The 14,220-nt window shown below is 41.4% G+C and overlaps 1 protein-coding gene across 2 annotated transcripts in view; it reads left to right on the top strand.

Moving 5' to 3' along the window:
• The window catches only part of sp3 (phosphatidylinositide phosphatase spermathreecae), a 183,581-nt gene that overhangs the window by 96,448 nt on the left and 72,913 nt on the right, over positions 1-14,220 (top strand). For both annotated transcript variants that reach the window (XM_076187778.1, XM_076187779.1), the window contains exons 9-11: positions 7,977-8,169; positions 9,551-9,716; positions 11,548-11,709. In XM_076187778.1, the coding sequence (XP_076043893.1) occupies positions 7,977-8,169; positions 9,551-9,716; positions 11,548-11,709 (521 nt within the window). The remainder of the gene's footprint in view (positions 1-7,976; positions 8,170-9,550; positions 9,717-11,547; positions 11,710-14,220) is intronic.

Here is a 14,220-nt window from a genome sequence, read left to right on the forward strand (position 1 = left end):
CAGTAATAGAAGCATGGGCTGTAATGTATGTCCTCAAACACTTTGAAGAGATCATCCTGGTTATGACATGCACATTTACATGGACCATCAACTAGTCTTACACCTCTTAAAAGGAAAGAAACTCTCAGGAAAACATGCTCGCTGGTTCCTCATAATACAGGAGTTCATGCCCACCTTTCATTTTGTGTAGGGTAAAGCGAACTTAGTAGCAGACGCTCTTAGTCTCCATATCATAACCATTACTCAAAATCCTATTTCAGTAACTCTTACCGAAGTGTGCATAGCTGCAGTGCAAAGATCAGATCCTCTATGGAAGCATGTTATATACTTCCTCGAATCTGCAGACACAACTGATACAGATAATTTCCCTCCCATTTTCAACAATTACACATTAGTTGATGACATACTGTCACAAAACACCACTAATGAACAATCATGGAACCAACTGGTCAGTATTTCAGCTTGTAGTCCCTACGGACCTCATTCCTGAAGTTCTGAAACTCCTACATGATACACCCATTGCCGCACACCCAGACAAGGAGAAATATGTTACACAAGCCAGATTGCAATACTTCTGGTTAACCATTAGGAAGGATATACACTCATACATAGATGCTTGTCACTCATGTGCAGAGATGTTCCTGTCTTAACTTATCCTACCCCTTGCAAACCATTCAATACAGTAGCTATTGGCATCCTTAAGTTACCACTTATACCCAGAGGAAATCAATACCTCTGTTTGTGTTGACCATTTTTCCCAATTCTGTATTCTTTCTCCCCTACCAGACAAAACAGCACAACATGTGACAAAGACCCTTATTGACAAACTCATATGCCCCTTCACTACACCCATAACTCTGATTTCTAACAGTGGGACTAAGTATGATAAGGAGATTTTTTTTCTAATATTTGTAAATACTTTCAAATCACAAAATGTAATACTACTGCATACCGCCCTAGTTCAAATGGCTTAGTTGAATGCCAGAACTGAAAGATTTTCAATGGTCTTTGACACCTTGTGTCTGACCTTCACCCTTCTTGGGATGAACATGTCCCCATGGTTCAAACTTGCATTAATAGTGCCATAAAAAGGTCAATATTGGAATCGCCCCCATTTTGTCCTCTTTGGATCAGACAATTTATTTCTTGTACATACTCCTTCACCCCCCCACCCCCATCCACTCCCCTCCCCATCCACTCCCCTCATGCATCACATCATCATCCATACACAACCCTTCTCCATTCACCCCTATCATCTGTCCTGTCCCGTCCTTCCTCAACAGACATTCCTCTCTTTCACAATGCCCCTGTTACCCCATCCATCCATCTCATCCTAGGACACCCCCTCATGTTCACTCCATCCATCTCTGCCTTCCATACCTCTTTTACTAAACTTTCTTCACTCATTCTTTCCATGTGTCCAAACCATCCCAATACTCTTTCATCAACCCTATCTCTCAACTTCCTTTCCACCCCCATTCTCCTCCTCACCACTTCATTTCTCAATCTATCTAGCCTAGTAACCCCTATCATACTTCTCAGGCACCTCATCTCAAACACATTCAAACTCCTTCTCTCTTCCTCTCTTACGTTCCATGTTTCTGCCCCATACAGTGCTGTCGGCACAATTGCTCCTTCACACAATCTCCTTTTAGCATCCCATTCCCAAATGTCTCTCATTTCACTTTTTAATCCACCAAGGCATTTACTCACTTCTCTCAATCTACATTCTACCTCCACCTCCACTCCTCCCTTTCCCGCCACATTCACACCCAAGTATCTAAAACTATCCACTTCTAGTCTCTCCCTTAATACTCACTTCCAGCCTGCTGCCACTCTCGCCCCTTGTACATCTCATCACCTTACTTTTACCCACATTATCTTCAGCTTCCTTCTTTCACACACCTTCCGAAACTCTGTCATTAACTTCCTCAATCCCTCCTCTGATCCTGCTACAAGCGCAGTGTCATCAGCAAATAACAACTGGCTTGTCTCCCACTTTTCTCCATTTTCTTTAACCATCTCCAACCCCCTACCCACTACCCTTGCATTCACCTTTACCTCAAGTATTCACTCTCTCCATTTCTAATCCTAACGCAAGCTCTACTACTCTCATAAAAGCTCTTGACTGCTCTTGACAGTTTTCCTCCTATCCCATATATCTGCAATACCTCCCACAGTGCCTTCCAGTCTACCCTGTCATAAGCCTTTTCCAAATCCATAAAAACCCAAAAAACATCCTTACCTTTTCCTATAGCTTTTTCACATATATGTCTTACCACAAAAATCTGATCTGCACAACCCCTACCTGTCCTAAAACCACACTGTTCCTCACCATTTACTCCCTCTGTTCCTAACCTAATCCTCTTAACCCCTTCCATACGGTGCCGCACACGTAGGTGTCATGGGGAGCGAGTGTATTCGCGAGGCTGCCATATCGGCGTCTTGATTATATTTATTGTAGTCGCCCCTCCATAATGACATTCTTTCTAATTCTTTTGTAATCGCATTTTCTATGGTTATCAAAATTCACGGGTGAAGAGAGAACGATCGATATAAGCGGTGACTATATTTTATGATGCGAGTATTATTACGACACGTCGTACGGCTGGCATTGGCTGCTGCCACCGAGATCTAAGTCCATGACGCCTACGTGTGCGGCACCGTATGGAAGGGGTTAATCAAGATCCTCCCATAAGCCTTCCCAACTATACTTAACAAGCTGATCCCTCAGAAACTACTACACTCGTACTTGTCCCCCTTTCCTTAAACAAACATTGAATAACCTCACCAGTCAGTCTACCATAACTGTACCTCCTTTTTTCAGAAATTCTGCATGGCATCCATCCAACCCAGGTGCCTTACCTGCTCTCATCATCTTAAAAGCTGCTTTCGCATCATCTTTCCTTATTTCTCCTCCATCACTGTAATTTTCTTAGCACTTCCCCCTGCAACTACCTTTCCCTCCCTATCCTCCTTCACAAGATTAAGTAAATTTTATTGTAAACAGTAGTACTTTCTTGTAATGAAATTGCTCAAAATCCATGTACATTGATATTGTATGGCAAATACTATATTTTTATCTTCGAGCATTGACTTCACTCTTGTCAGCAAATGGTAGTGCCGTGATTCATTCTATACTAGTGTGCACATGCACATGTATAAGCTACATGATTTCAGATGGTGGTGGTATCAGCAAGCTTCACCAAACCACCCATTGTCTGACCTGATCTGTGTTCACTTTGGCTTGACCTCAGATTCAACCATCAAAGCCACCTGCATCCCGACTAGGGAGTTGGCCATACAGTGTTACCTTATGACAAATTACACTGGGTAACAAAATTTTTTTTTTTTTAAAATCGTCCAGGGTTTTCCAGAGGAATTAGACTGTGATGCTCTGAGTCCGAAAATGCCCTTGGTTTTTCTCAATCAGGTCAGGATTGTTCGCTGCAGACATTTAAGAAAAAAACGATTTTTCGTCCAAAAACCCAATTTCTGCGGATCATAAAAATTTGGTTTTTCCGTTTTCCTGGGGAAATAAAAGTCAACGTATGCAAATTCATTCATTTTTTATATACTCGATTACATTTGATAAGCTTAATACATGTACATGAGCGTTACGTGACACAAAAGTTCTGAGTTCACGGCGTAAATCGCCGTTTCCTCGAATTCCGTGTGTGAGCAGCTGCTGGGTTGTCTCTCTTCAGCGACCAGCAGTAGTCCGCGAGCATGACTGCGTCCCACCTCCCCTGGTACCTCTCCTCCATTTGACGCATGTCCTGATGGAACCTTTCTCCCTGCTCGTCGCTGACCGCACCAAGGTTTTCAGGAAACTTCTCCATGTGTGAGAACAGGAAATGCATCTTTATACTCATCAAACACCCGAGGTTTTGGAAGTTCTTTATCATGCTGTTGATGAGTGTGGCGTGGTTTGCTGCCTTCTTGTTCCCCAGGAAGTTGTTCACCACCTGCACAAACGACCTCCAGGCGGCGCACTCTAGCGTGTTCATGGAGTTTTTGAACTCTGTGTCCTTGATGAGCTGCCGTATCTGTGGGCCATCGAAAATGCCGGCCTTCAGCTTCTCAATGGTCACTCCAGGGAAGGCTCGCCACAGGTAGTTGAAGCACCTCCCATCCTTGTCCAGAGCGCGCGTGAACTGTTTCATTAACCCAAGCTTGATGTGAAGCGGTGGGAACAAAATCTTTTCCCGGTCAACAAGAGGTTCGTTTATGATGTTGCTCGCCCCAGGTACTAACTGCTCTCGCGCCGGCCACTCTTTCTTCACATAGTGCTGGGCTCTGTCTCGACTGTCCCACTTACATATAAAGCATGGGTACTTTGTGTACCCGGACTGCTGACCAAGTAGAAAGTTCACCATCTTAAGGTCGACGCAGATGAGCCATTGGTGCTGCTCATATTGGATTTTGTCGAGCACGTACTTGACTGCTTCATATTTCTCTTTGAGAGTTGTGGAGTGCGCAAGAGGAATTGAGGCAAACTCGTTCCCGTTGTGGATGAGCACACTCTTCAAAGAGCGCTTGCTACTGTCTATGAAGAGTCGCCAATCTCTCGGATCATATTGAGGAGCGCCGAGTTTAACAAGAAGACCGGCGACATCTCGGCAGTACACGAGGTCTTCCTCCTGGCAGAAGTAGCCCATGTAGTCCTGATGCCTTCTACGAAAGAATGTGATACGCGCGTCCTCGCCGAGTAGATTTTTCTCTTTGAGTCTGGAGGCCAACAGCTCGGCGGAAGTCTTCGACAAGCTGAGATCCCGAACCAGATCATTAAGCTCACATTGTGAAAAGGGCTGCGGACCATCTTGTGTTTCATACTCTTCTTCTGTATCTCCTCCCTCATATGCAGTGGTGGCCTCGACGTCGCTGTCAGGAAGCTCTCTGCACGCTGGTACAGGAAGTTCTTCGCAGTGAGCAACTGGACGGCGGGCAGATGGAAGGTCGGGGTGCTGGAGGCTGCTCCGATTCTTCCGGTTGATGCCAGTAGTATTGATGGCGCAGAAGTAACAATCCGATTCATGGTCAGACGGCTCCCTCCAAACCATCGGAATCCCAAACTTCAGTGAAGTTTTCGTGCCCTTCGTCCACCGCCGGAGGTATTCCACGCACGTCATGCACACCATGTGCGGTGCCCAGGACTTATCTTGGTCACCCAGCTTGACTTGAAAGTAAGCCTGGTATGCGCGCTTCACAAAGCTTGTGATGCTCTTCCTGTGCATTGACAGCGTGTATTCTCCGCAAATGTAGCAGAAAATGTCAGGATTATTCCTGCATGACCGTCGCGCCGAAGCCATATCAATACCCTGAAAAGAAAGAAATAAGTCAATTAGTCAATTTCAAACAGAAACACACCAGAAGCAACCATTTATATATGAATAATTCGCTATATTCTTCAAGAAAAATAGGATTGAACTCAAAACCCTTCAAATTATCATATGTATAGCTCGTCAGGTAGGCCTATGGCTGTATCTCAAAAAGTTGACCTGATTGAGCAAAACCAATGTGATATTCGGACTCAGAACACCAAAATTAGTCTAAATCAGCTGAGAAACCTCTGACGATTTTTTGGCTGTTACCCAGTGTTATTAATTACGTCGATAGGATAATGTTTCTTTCCATATATATGTAGTTTTTCCTGTATATATATATGTATATATAAATTATACTGGGTGCTCACACTCAGTTCTATATTAGACATGAATTTAGTCATAAGGAATATAATAATGGAATTATCATTTTGTTGGCAACCGGCACTCATTCTCTTTGTCATGCCCTACATGACGAGAGTGAGATGAAGCTTGACTATGCTACTGTCAAGACTTGCCAATAAAGTGAAGAACCCAAGCAATGCCTTTATCTCAACACCTTCAAACTAATGTAGAACAACACAAGTCTATAAAGGTTTAGAGATTTTTTTTTTTATTAACCATTTAGCTTAGGTAGGAAGATTAATTAAAGAAGAAAAGAGTTTTATGGTGATTTTGTCCAATTTGTATGAGGCAGAAATATGGTCAGATTAGATTTCTGAAACTTATGTTGTGGGCATAATTAGTGACATAAAGTAATTGTGCAAAATATGATATTACATTGGTCATTTATATAATATACTGAAATGTAAAATATATAGTCTAGGATTTGTAAAATTTTGAACATGTGGTATGAGCATTTATTTAGATCAGCTCTCAGGGAAAGAACTACCAGAACCCTAAAAATGGGATCATTAAATGTGTATGGTTGTGATATAGATGAGAGTAAAAGGGAAGAGATTAGCAGTTTGTGAAAAGGGAGATGTATGTATTAGCATTAAGTGAAACTTAAGTTGAAAGGGAGAGGTGATCTTGGGTTTGGGAGAGTATCGGGAGTTATGAGAGAGCAAGGGAGGAAAGGCCTGGCTCTGCCAGTAAATATTAAGATAGGAAAACATATGGTGGAGTGGAGGGAAGTGTCTTCAAGGTATAATGTGTGTGAAGGTGAAACTGAGATGGTTGTTGTTGTCGTTCCCTAGACTGTCTGTCCGAGCAGTCCCGTCTCCCCAAGGAAGGCCACAGCCGAAACTGGGTTTTCCCACAAATCCTTTATAGAGTGTATGTTGTGTTGTTTGCGTGCATGATTGTGTATAATGCAGTCTTCCATTATGTGTTGTATGGTATGGGGTGAAGTGTTACATCCTGGGCAGCTGTTCACAACACGGTCGTCCAGCCTCTTCTGGTAGCTTAGAAGTGCTGGGTGGTGACCGCATCGCAGTCTGGCCAAGTGGACTCTGTCCTTTCGTGGGAGAGAGGATTCAGAAGGGTGGATATCAGGGGGTCTGGCATGCAGCAGTGTGTTGTCTTTCAGTGTGTTAATGGAGCGGTGAGTGATATGATTATGAATATGTTTCCGGAGGCTGGTATTTGGTGGTTGTGGAGGAAGAGAAGAGAGTATCTGTGCGTAATAAAGGTCTTTGGGTGTTGTTTTAATGTTTCTTGGTGTGTGTGGGTGTTCTGCTATGTAGTGTAGCGGGTGTGATGTGTTTGTGGTGGCTGCAGCAAGTGTTTGTGTGCCTCTCATGTCGAGGTGGTCCTTGACTTTGAGGACTTTTGTTTCATGGTGTAAATGGTCTGTAGGTGTTGTATTTGTGCAGCCTGTAATTGTTTTTAGGGCTTTGTTTTGTATGATTTGAAGGGTGTTGTGGTGTGTCTCACTGAGATTAGGAGCCCATGCAGGACTCGCATAATTCATCACTGAGCGTATGCATTGTTTGTATATTATATTAGTTTCTTTGTTTTGTCCAAATGTTGTTCCAGTGATTGACTTAAGTGCGTTAAGTCTAGGTGTGCATTTGTTTTTTATGTTTGTGAGGTGTTGTTTGAAAGACATGAGATGGTAGAAGTGGGTTTTTGTTTGTACATATGGATTTGGGCAGAAGACAGGGATGAGGAGCTAAGATGAGAGGGAAACAGTGGGTGGTGGCTGGGAGTGGAATGGGTGAAAGTGGGTGTGTGCCTTGGCTGGCTACCTCCCATATAATGGGGAAGAGGCCCTTGGTATATAAATGGAAATATGGATTTAGTAGTGAGAAAATTAAAAAAGGAAAGGAAGACTTTTTGGATACATTTAAATGAGTGTTTAGAGTCTTGGGAGGAATGTGAATGTAATGGTATTGGGGGAATTTCATTGCTAAAGTAAGAAATGGAGTAGTAGGCAGGATTGGTGTGTCAGGTAAGATCCTTAGTGGAGAGATAATGTTAGAGATGAATTTAGAAAGGTAGTTGGTGGTAGCAAACACGCTGTTTTAGAGGAACCAAGCATAAGTATACATGGGAAAATATAGTAGAGGTAAAGGTGGTTGGTGGCTGTATGAAGACATGATATTGCAGAAATGCTATGTTCTATATCCTTCCTCATAGCCTTCTTTTGATAATGCATGTAATTACTTGTGTATTGCAAGCTTACTAAAGTAAATATTGATGTTGCAGATACAACAGAAACAGCAGCAGCATTTACCAAACATTTTGAAGAAGAAGTGGTGCGTTTTGGACAGGTAGTATGTGTGAATCTTGTGGCCCAAACAGGGAAGGAGAAGGTCATAGCTGATGCCTACCTCAATAATATTCTCACCCTTGATTCTCCTCATCTTATATTTGTCACATTTGACTTCCATGAATATTGGTAAGAAAAAAATCTATGTTTTTGTATATATTCTGTAATTAAGGCTACTTCTTATATAAGGGTGAAGAGGCCTTTAGATAGTCTAAATAGATTCTTTAATTTGAGGTTGAAGGGATCAGTGATGGGTACCTAGAAATGGTGATCTTGTGAAACAGATGCTAATGGAATTGAAAGTAATAAGGGGAGGATAGGGAAGGGTTGATTGTGGCAATGGGAGATGCCACAATAATAACTGTGATAGGAGAGGAGAATGGTAGGGCTATAAGAAAAGAGAAGATACAAAGATTGTTTACTGTGTGCCTAAGGGATGGAAGTATTTGTGGACTGGAGGAATGTATGTATAGTTTCACAGTACAAAAGAAAAGGGGACAAGTATGAATGTTGTAATTGTAGAGATATCAGTTTGTTAATTGAAATTGATAAGGTGTATGGGATGGCAATAATTGAAAGTATTAACCACTTTGGTATGATGATGCCTACGTAGGTGTCATGAGGCGCAAGTGGGTAATCGAGGATGCCAGTGTCGGTGTCTTGATTATATATATATATATATATTTGTAGTTGTACACTAGTTACCCCCAGATTCTGTGAACTGGTTTGGTCTTGTTTTCTGTGATTATTATTACTCAGAGTAAAAGAAAATGAGTAATACAGCAGTGACATTATATTTTATGAGTAGTATGATGAATTGTACATATGGCAGCAGATGCTGCATGTGAGAATTTAACTCATACTGAAGTGGTTAAGAGGAAGTAAGGGAGTAATTCTGGAAGTTGTGTGGATTTAGGAAAGAAAGGTGTGTAGATCAAGCTTTTGTTGTAAGATATGCAAGAATTTTTTGGCAAATGATAAAGATGTCTTGTGCTTTCATGGATTTAAAGAAGCCAAATGACAGGGTTGACAGAGAGGCATTATAAAATGTGTTTTCAATGTTGATGTACAAGAGGGAGAATTCTGTTAAGGGTGGTCAAAAGTTTTTGCATTAGTATAGCTTATGTGAGGGTAGGAAATGGAGAGATTGAGTGGTTTGAGGTGAAGGTAGGGCTGTGCTAGAGTTTTGTAAAGTTACCATGGATGTTCAGTTTGTGTATGGATTGGGCAGTGAAAAAGGTAAATGTGAGGGTGGTAGGCAGGGGTTTGGAGTTGGTGAGTGAAAATTGAGGGAAGTGGAGATAAGCTGGTTGTTTGTAGATGTGTGAGAGGAAAAAGCTGAAAAAATCTGGGTAGAAATAGGGTAACATGATGTGGTGGCTAGGGCAGTTCTCAGTAGTCAGCTTACAAAAAAGAATTGTTAAAACTGTAATGTTTATACCTGTGAAAGATTTTAGTAAATACATCATACAAAGTGCTTGATTTTATTTGTTGTTTTACATTTTCTCAGCCGTGGCATGCGATTTGAAAATGTTGCCATCTTAATGGAGAGCTTACATGATATTATCAACAAGATGCTTTACTGTTGGGTAGACAAAGAAGGTGTAATATGTTGCCAGAACGGGATTTTTCGTGTCAACTGCATGGACTGTTTAGATAGGACTAATGTAGTTCAGGTAAGTTTTGTATTTTTGTACCACATTCATCTATCTATATACAGAGAGACAGCCAAGTCAAAAGGCACACACCCATTCTACTCCTACCCATTCTATTCCCATCCACCACACACACACAAAACACATTCATATTAGATGAAATAGTATTTACTTGTAATGTCTTCATAGTGTATGTATGTATTTATCTATGGCCTTCTCCCCTTTTTAATGGTGTTGGCTGAACTGGAGCCACATCTAAAGACCCAATCATCCACCCCTCCCATCTCAGCATCTCTAAAAAAAAATTGTGGGGCATATTATCCCTGCTGTATACTGAAACTTTTTTATCACAATTTTATTTTGTAGCAATTTCTTCAAACACTTCTCCAAAACAAGTTTCAAATCCACAATTCAAGAAAATAAGAAAAAAAAAAAAATTTTTTTTTATCTATTTATCTATATACCAAGGGCTTCTTCCCCCTTATAAGGGAGGTAGCCAAATCAAGGTAGCCAAGTAGCCAAAAATGTACCTATTCCCACCCATTCCATTTTCTTTTCCCTTGTATGAAAAAAAGAATGTGAAAAATCAGATTTAACAGGTGCTCTGTCCCTCATCTCTAGCAAGGACATGGAAGGAGCAATAAAGAAATTTCATAACTGCCATGCTAAAGGCCCAGATAAATTTTCAAACATCTATATAAAGCATTATTTTTTCCCTAGATCACCTAAGTGTCTCTCTGGTGGCCATTAATGGCTATGCTGGAGCTGTGGGTTTCTTGCAAGAGGTACTTAGGGCAGTGGGTTGATTGATACGTACATATATACATGCATACATATGTATATACATGCATAGATATAAGGGGTGGAGGAACACTATGTAAATGAAGTGGTGGAAGTAAACCAGATTAGGCTGTCTGGCCCTGCTGTGGATGTGCTGTGTCTCTGCATTGCTTCTGATCTGGGCCAGATGCAGGTGCAGGCAGACAGACAGATACAGGCAGGTGCAGATACATAGATTAACAGATGCAGAAACTAACAGACACACATAGATGCATATTCAGGTGTAGATATAGACATACACAGGTATAGATACAGACAGATACAGATGAGAAGGTGATATACCCCAAGCTGAAACAATACATGAATTTAAATCTATTGGAATTCAGGGATATAGATTATGTTGGAACTGTATATTTGAGGCTAGGTATGATACATTGGAGAATAGGAGACAGGACCTAATGAGCGTTGCTTCTTTTCTGTATAATACAATTAGGTAAATACATGCACATGCTAAAACTTCTCATATGTCTGCCTTATTAGAAATTTTTTGTACATGGATCCTCTTCCTTTCCTAAACCTACACTCTTCTTTCCCAGTTACTCCCTCTGTTCTCATAATTCTCTCAACACCTTCCCATATGCCTTAACAGACTGATCCCTCTAAAGCTACTATATTCAGATTTGTCCCCTTTTCCTTTGTAAAGTGGAACTTAATAAGCACTCCTCCATCACTCTGGCACATGATTCCCCTCTCTTATGCTCACATTAAACAACCTCACTAGCTAGTCCACTATGACTGTTCCTATTTTCATCAAAACTCCCTTTGAGACTCATCAAACACAGGAACCTTACCAGTTGTATGTTATTTTTTTATGATAACTTTAGCTAATTCCTATACAAATGATAGTCTTAGGAAGTGGGTTTCTTCAAGTAGTAATATATTTGAAATCCAGTCATAGTTACCTGTATATTCTAAGGCTGTTTATTAGTATTTATTTGAAGTCTTAACTGATGTTTGGAAGCAAAGGTTAGGGGTATTGTATAAACTAATGTGTTCTCTTTCTCCAAACCAGACTGCCATCGCCAAATCAGTTTTAGAAAGTCAGTTTGTAAAGCTTGGAATGCTTCCTCCAGAGAGTCCACTGCCCCCAATATGCCGCTCAGTTCTACAGATAATGTGGGCAAACAATGGAGACATTATTAGCAAACAATATGCTGGCACTTCTGCACTTAAGGTAATCACATTCTTTATATGTTGAGACATTGGGACAATTATGAGAAAGGTGGAAGGGGGAAACACAGGTCTTTATCTGATTATTGAGTTTATTCCTGACTGGTTTTGCTTTACAGTAACTTCTTCAGAGGAATGATACTCTGGGTCGAAGTTGGCAGTGTATATAGTGAGCCAGGCCCACTCTCCCTCCTTGAGGAATAGTTGGTCTCAGTACAATAAATAAATCAGCATCGATATAATATACATACAATAAGAATAAAATACAAGATACAAGATTTTTTGGAATTACATATAAAAATAAAAATTATAAGTGTCACTGTGACGTATTGACAGAGCTGTCTGACATTTTACCACTGTACAAAATCCCTGTCAAGAGTTTTTTCGAGAGTAGTAGAGCATGTGTCAGGATTAGAAATGGAGAGAGTAAGTGGTTCGAGGTAAAGGTGGGACTTTGTCAGGGATGTGTTATGTCACCCTGGCTGTTCAACTTATACATGGATGGGGTGATGTGAGAGGTAAATGCAAGGGTGGTGGGTCGGGGATTGGAGATGGTTAAAGAAAATAGAGAAAAGTGGGAGGTGAGCCAGCTGTTGTTTGCGGACGACACTGCACTTGTAGCAGGATCAGAGGAGGGATTGAGGAAGTTAGTGACAGAGTTTGGGAGAGTGTGTGAAAGAAGAAAATTGAAGATAAATGTGGGTAAAAGTAAGGTGATGAGATGTACAAGGGGTGAAAGTGGCAGCAGACTGAAAGTGAGCATTAACCTCTTCACTCCAGGCCAAAATCTCGCAGGCAGCATTATCTGCCAGACATACGATGTGTCGTAATAATACTCGCATCATAAGATATAGTCACCGCTTATATCGATCGTTCTCTCTTTCACCCGTGAATTTTGATAACCATAGAAAATGTGATGAAGACAGTTTAGAGAGTATGTCATTACGCAGGGGCAACTACAATAAATATAATCAAGACGCCGATATGGCAGCCTCGCATATCCACTTGCTCCTCATGCCGCCTACGTATGCGGCACCGTATGGAAGGGGTTAAGGGAGAGCGACTGGAGGAAGTGGATATTTTGAGATACTTAGGTGCAAACGTGGCAGGAAAGGGTGGAGTGGAGGTGGAGGTAGAATGTAGATTGGGAGAAGCAAGTAAATGCCTTGGTGGACTAAAAAGTGTAATGAGAAATAGACAGTTGGGAATGGATGCTAAAAGGAGACTGTATGAAGAAGTGATTGTGCCAACAGCACTGTACGGGGCAGAAACATGGAACATAAGAGAGGAATAGAGAAGGAGTTTGAATATGTTTGAGATGAGGTGCCTGAGAAGTATGATGGGGGTTACCAGGCTGGATAGAGTGAGAAATGAGGAGGTAAGGAGGAGAACAGGGGTGGTAAGGGAGTTGGGAGATAGGGTTGATGAAAGAGTATTAGGATGGTTTGGACACATGGAAAGAATGAGTGAAGAAAGACTAGTGAAAAAGGTATGGAAGGCAGATGTGGAGGGAGTGAACATGAGGGGGCATCCTAGGATGAGATGGATAGATGGGGTGAAGGGGGCTTTGGGGAAGAGGGGAATGTCTGTTGAGGAAGGAGGGGAGAGGAGAGAAGACGGGTGAATGCAGAATGGCTGTATATGGATGATGCTGTGATGCATGAGGTGGAATGGGTGGGGGGATGGAGGATGAGGTAGTATGTGTGAAAAAAAAATTGACACAGCCCGAAGGGATTTCTCCCCGTCTTCTCCTTTTCTGCATGGGGGGACGGAGAGGAGGGGTCGCCAATTTAATGAAGCGGCCTTGCTGTGGATGTGCTGTTTCTTGCAACACTGCCTCTGACCTAGGGCAGTGGACAAGGTGCAGGGATGACCCATCTTCCAGGAGGTGCTAAGAGGGAGGGTGGAGTGTATTTAGGGATGGAATGGGTGGGAATGGTTTTATGCCTTTTTCTTTTTGGCTACCCCCCTTGTAAGGGGGAAAAAGCCTTGGTATATATATATATATATATATATATATATATATATATGTGTGTGTGTGTGTATGTACAAAATCCCTGTGTTAGGCTGTCCGATCTAATATATAAATCAGTAGAGTATTGATATAAAATTAAATATATATATCAATAAAAGAATAAAATATATGATACAAGGTTTTTGATCAATGAAAATACATAAGAGATAAAAATACTTGTGCTTCTAAAATACCAGATTTCAGTAAAGCTCAGTTCATAGAACTACGTCAGGAGCTTCAGCTTACAGATTGGGAGGCAAAATTAAACGAAAGGCCTGTAGATCAGATGTGGGAAATATTTCAAAATACGCTCACTAAGATGATTCAAACTTACATTCCTTTTAAGGACAGACGTCCCCCAAATCAGGCTCGCCCAAAGTGGCTCGACAAAGAAACTGAAAAAAGTATTGCTAAAAAGAGACAGGCTTATAAGAAATATAAGTGCTCGGGTGCATCTAATGACTATGAAAATTATGTATCAATACAGAGAGATTTAAAAAA

The sequence above is a fragment of the Oratosquilla oratoria genome, chromosome 7 (genome assembly GCF_046742065.1).
Source record: "Oratosquilla oratoria isolate Oo_2021 chromosome 7, ASM4674206v1, whole genome shotgun sequence".
NCBI classification, from domain to species: Eukaryota; Metazoa; Arthropoda; class Malacostraca; order Stomatopoda; family Squillidae; genus Oratosquilla; species Oratosquilla oratoria.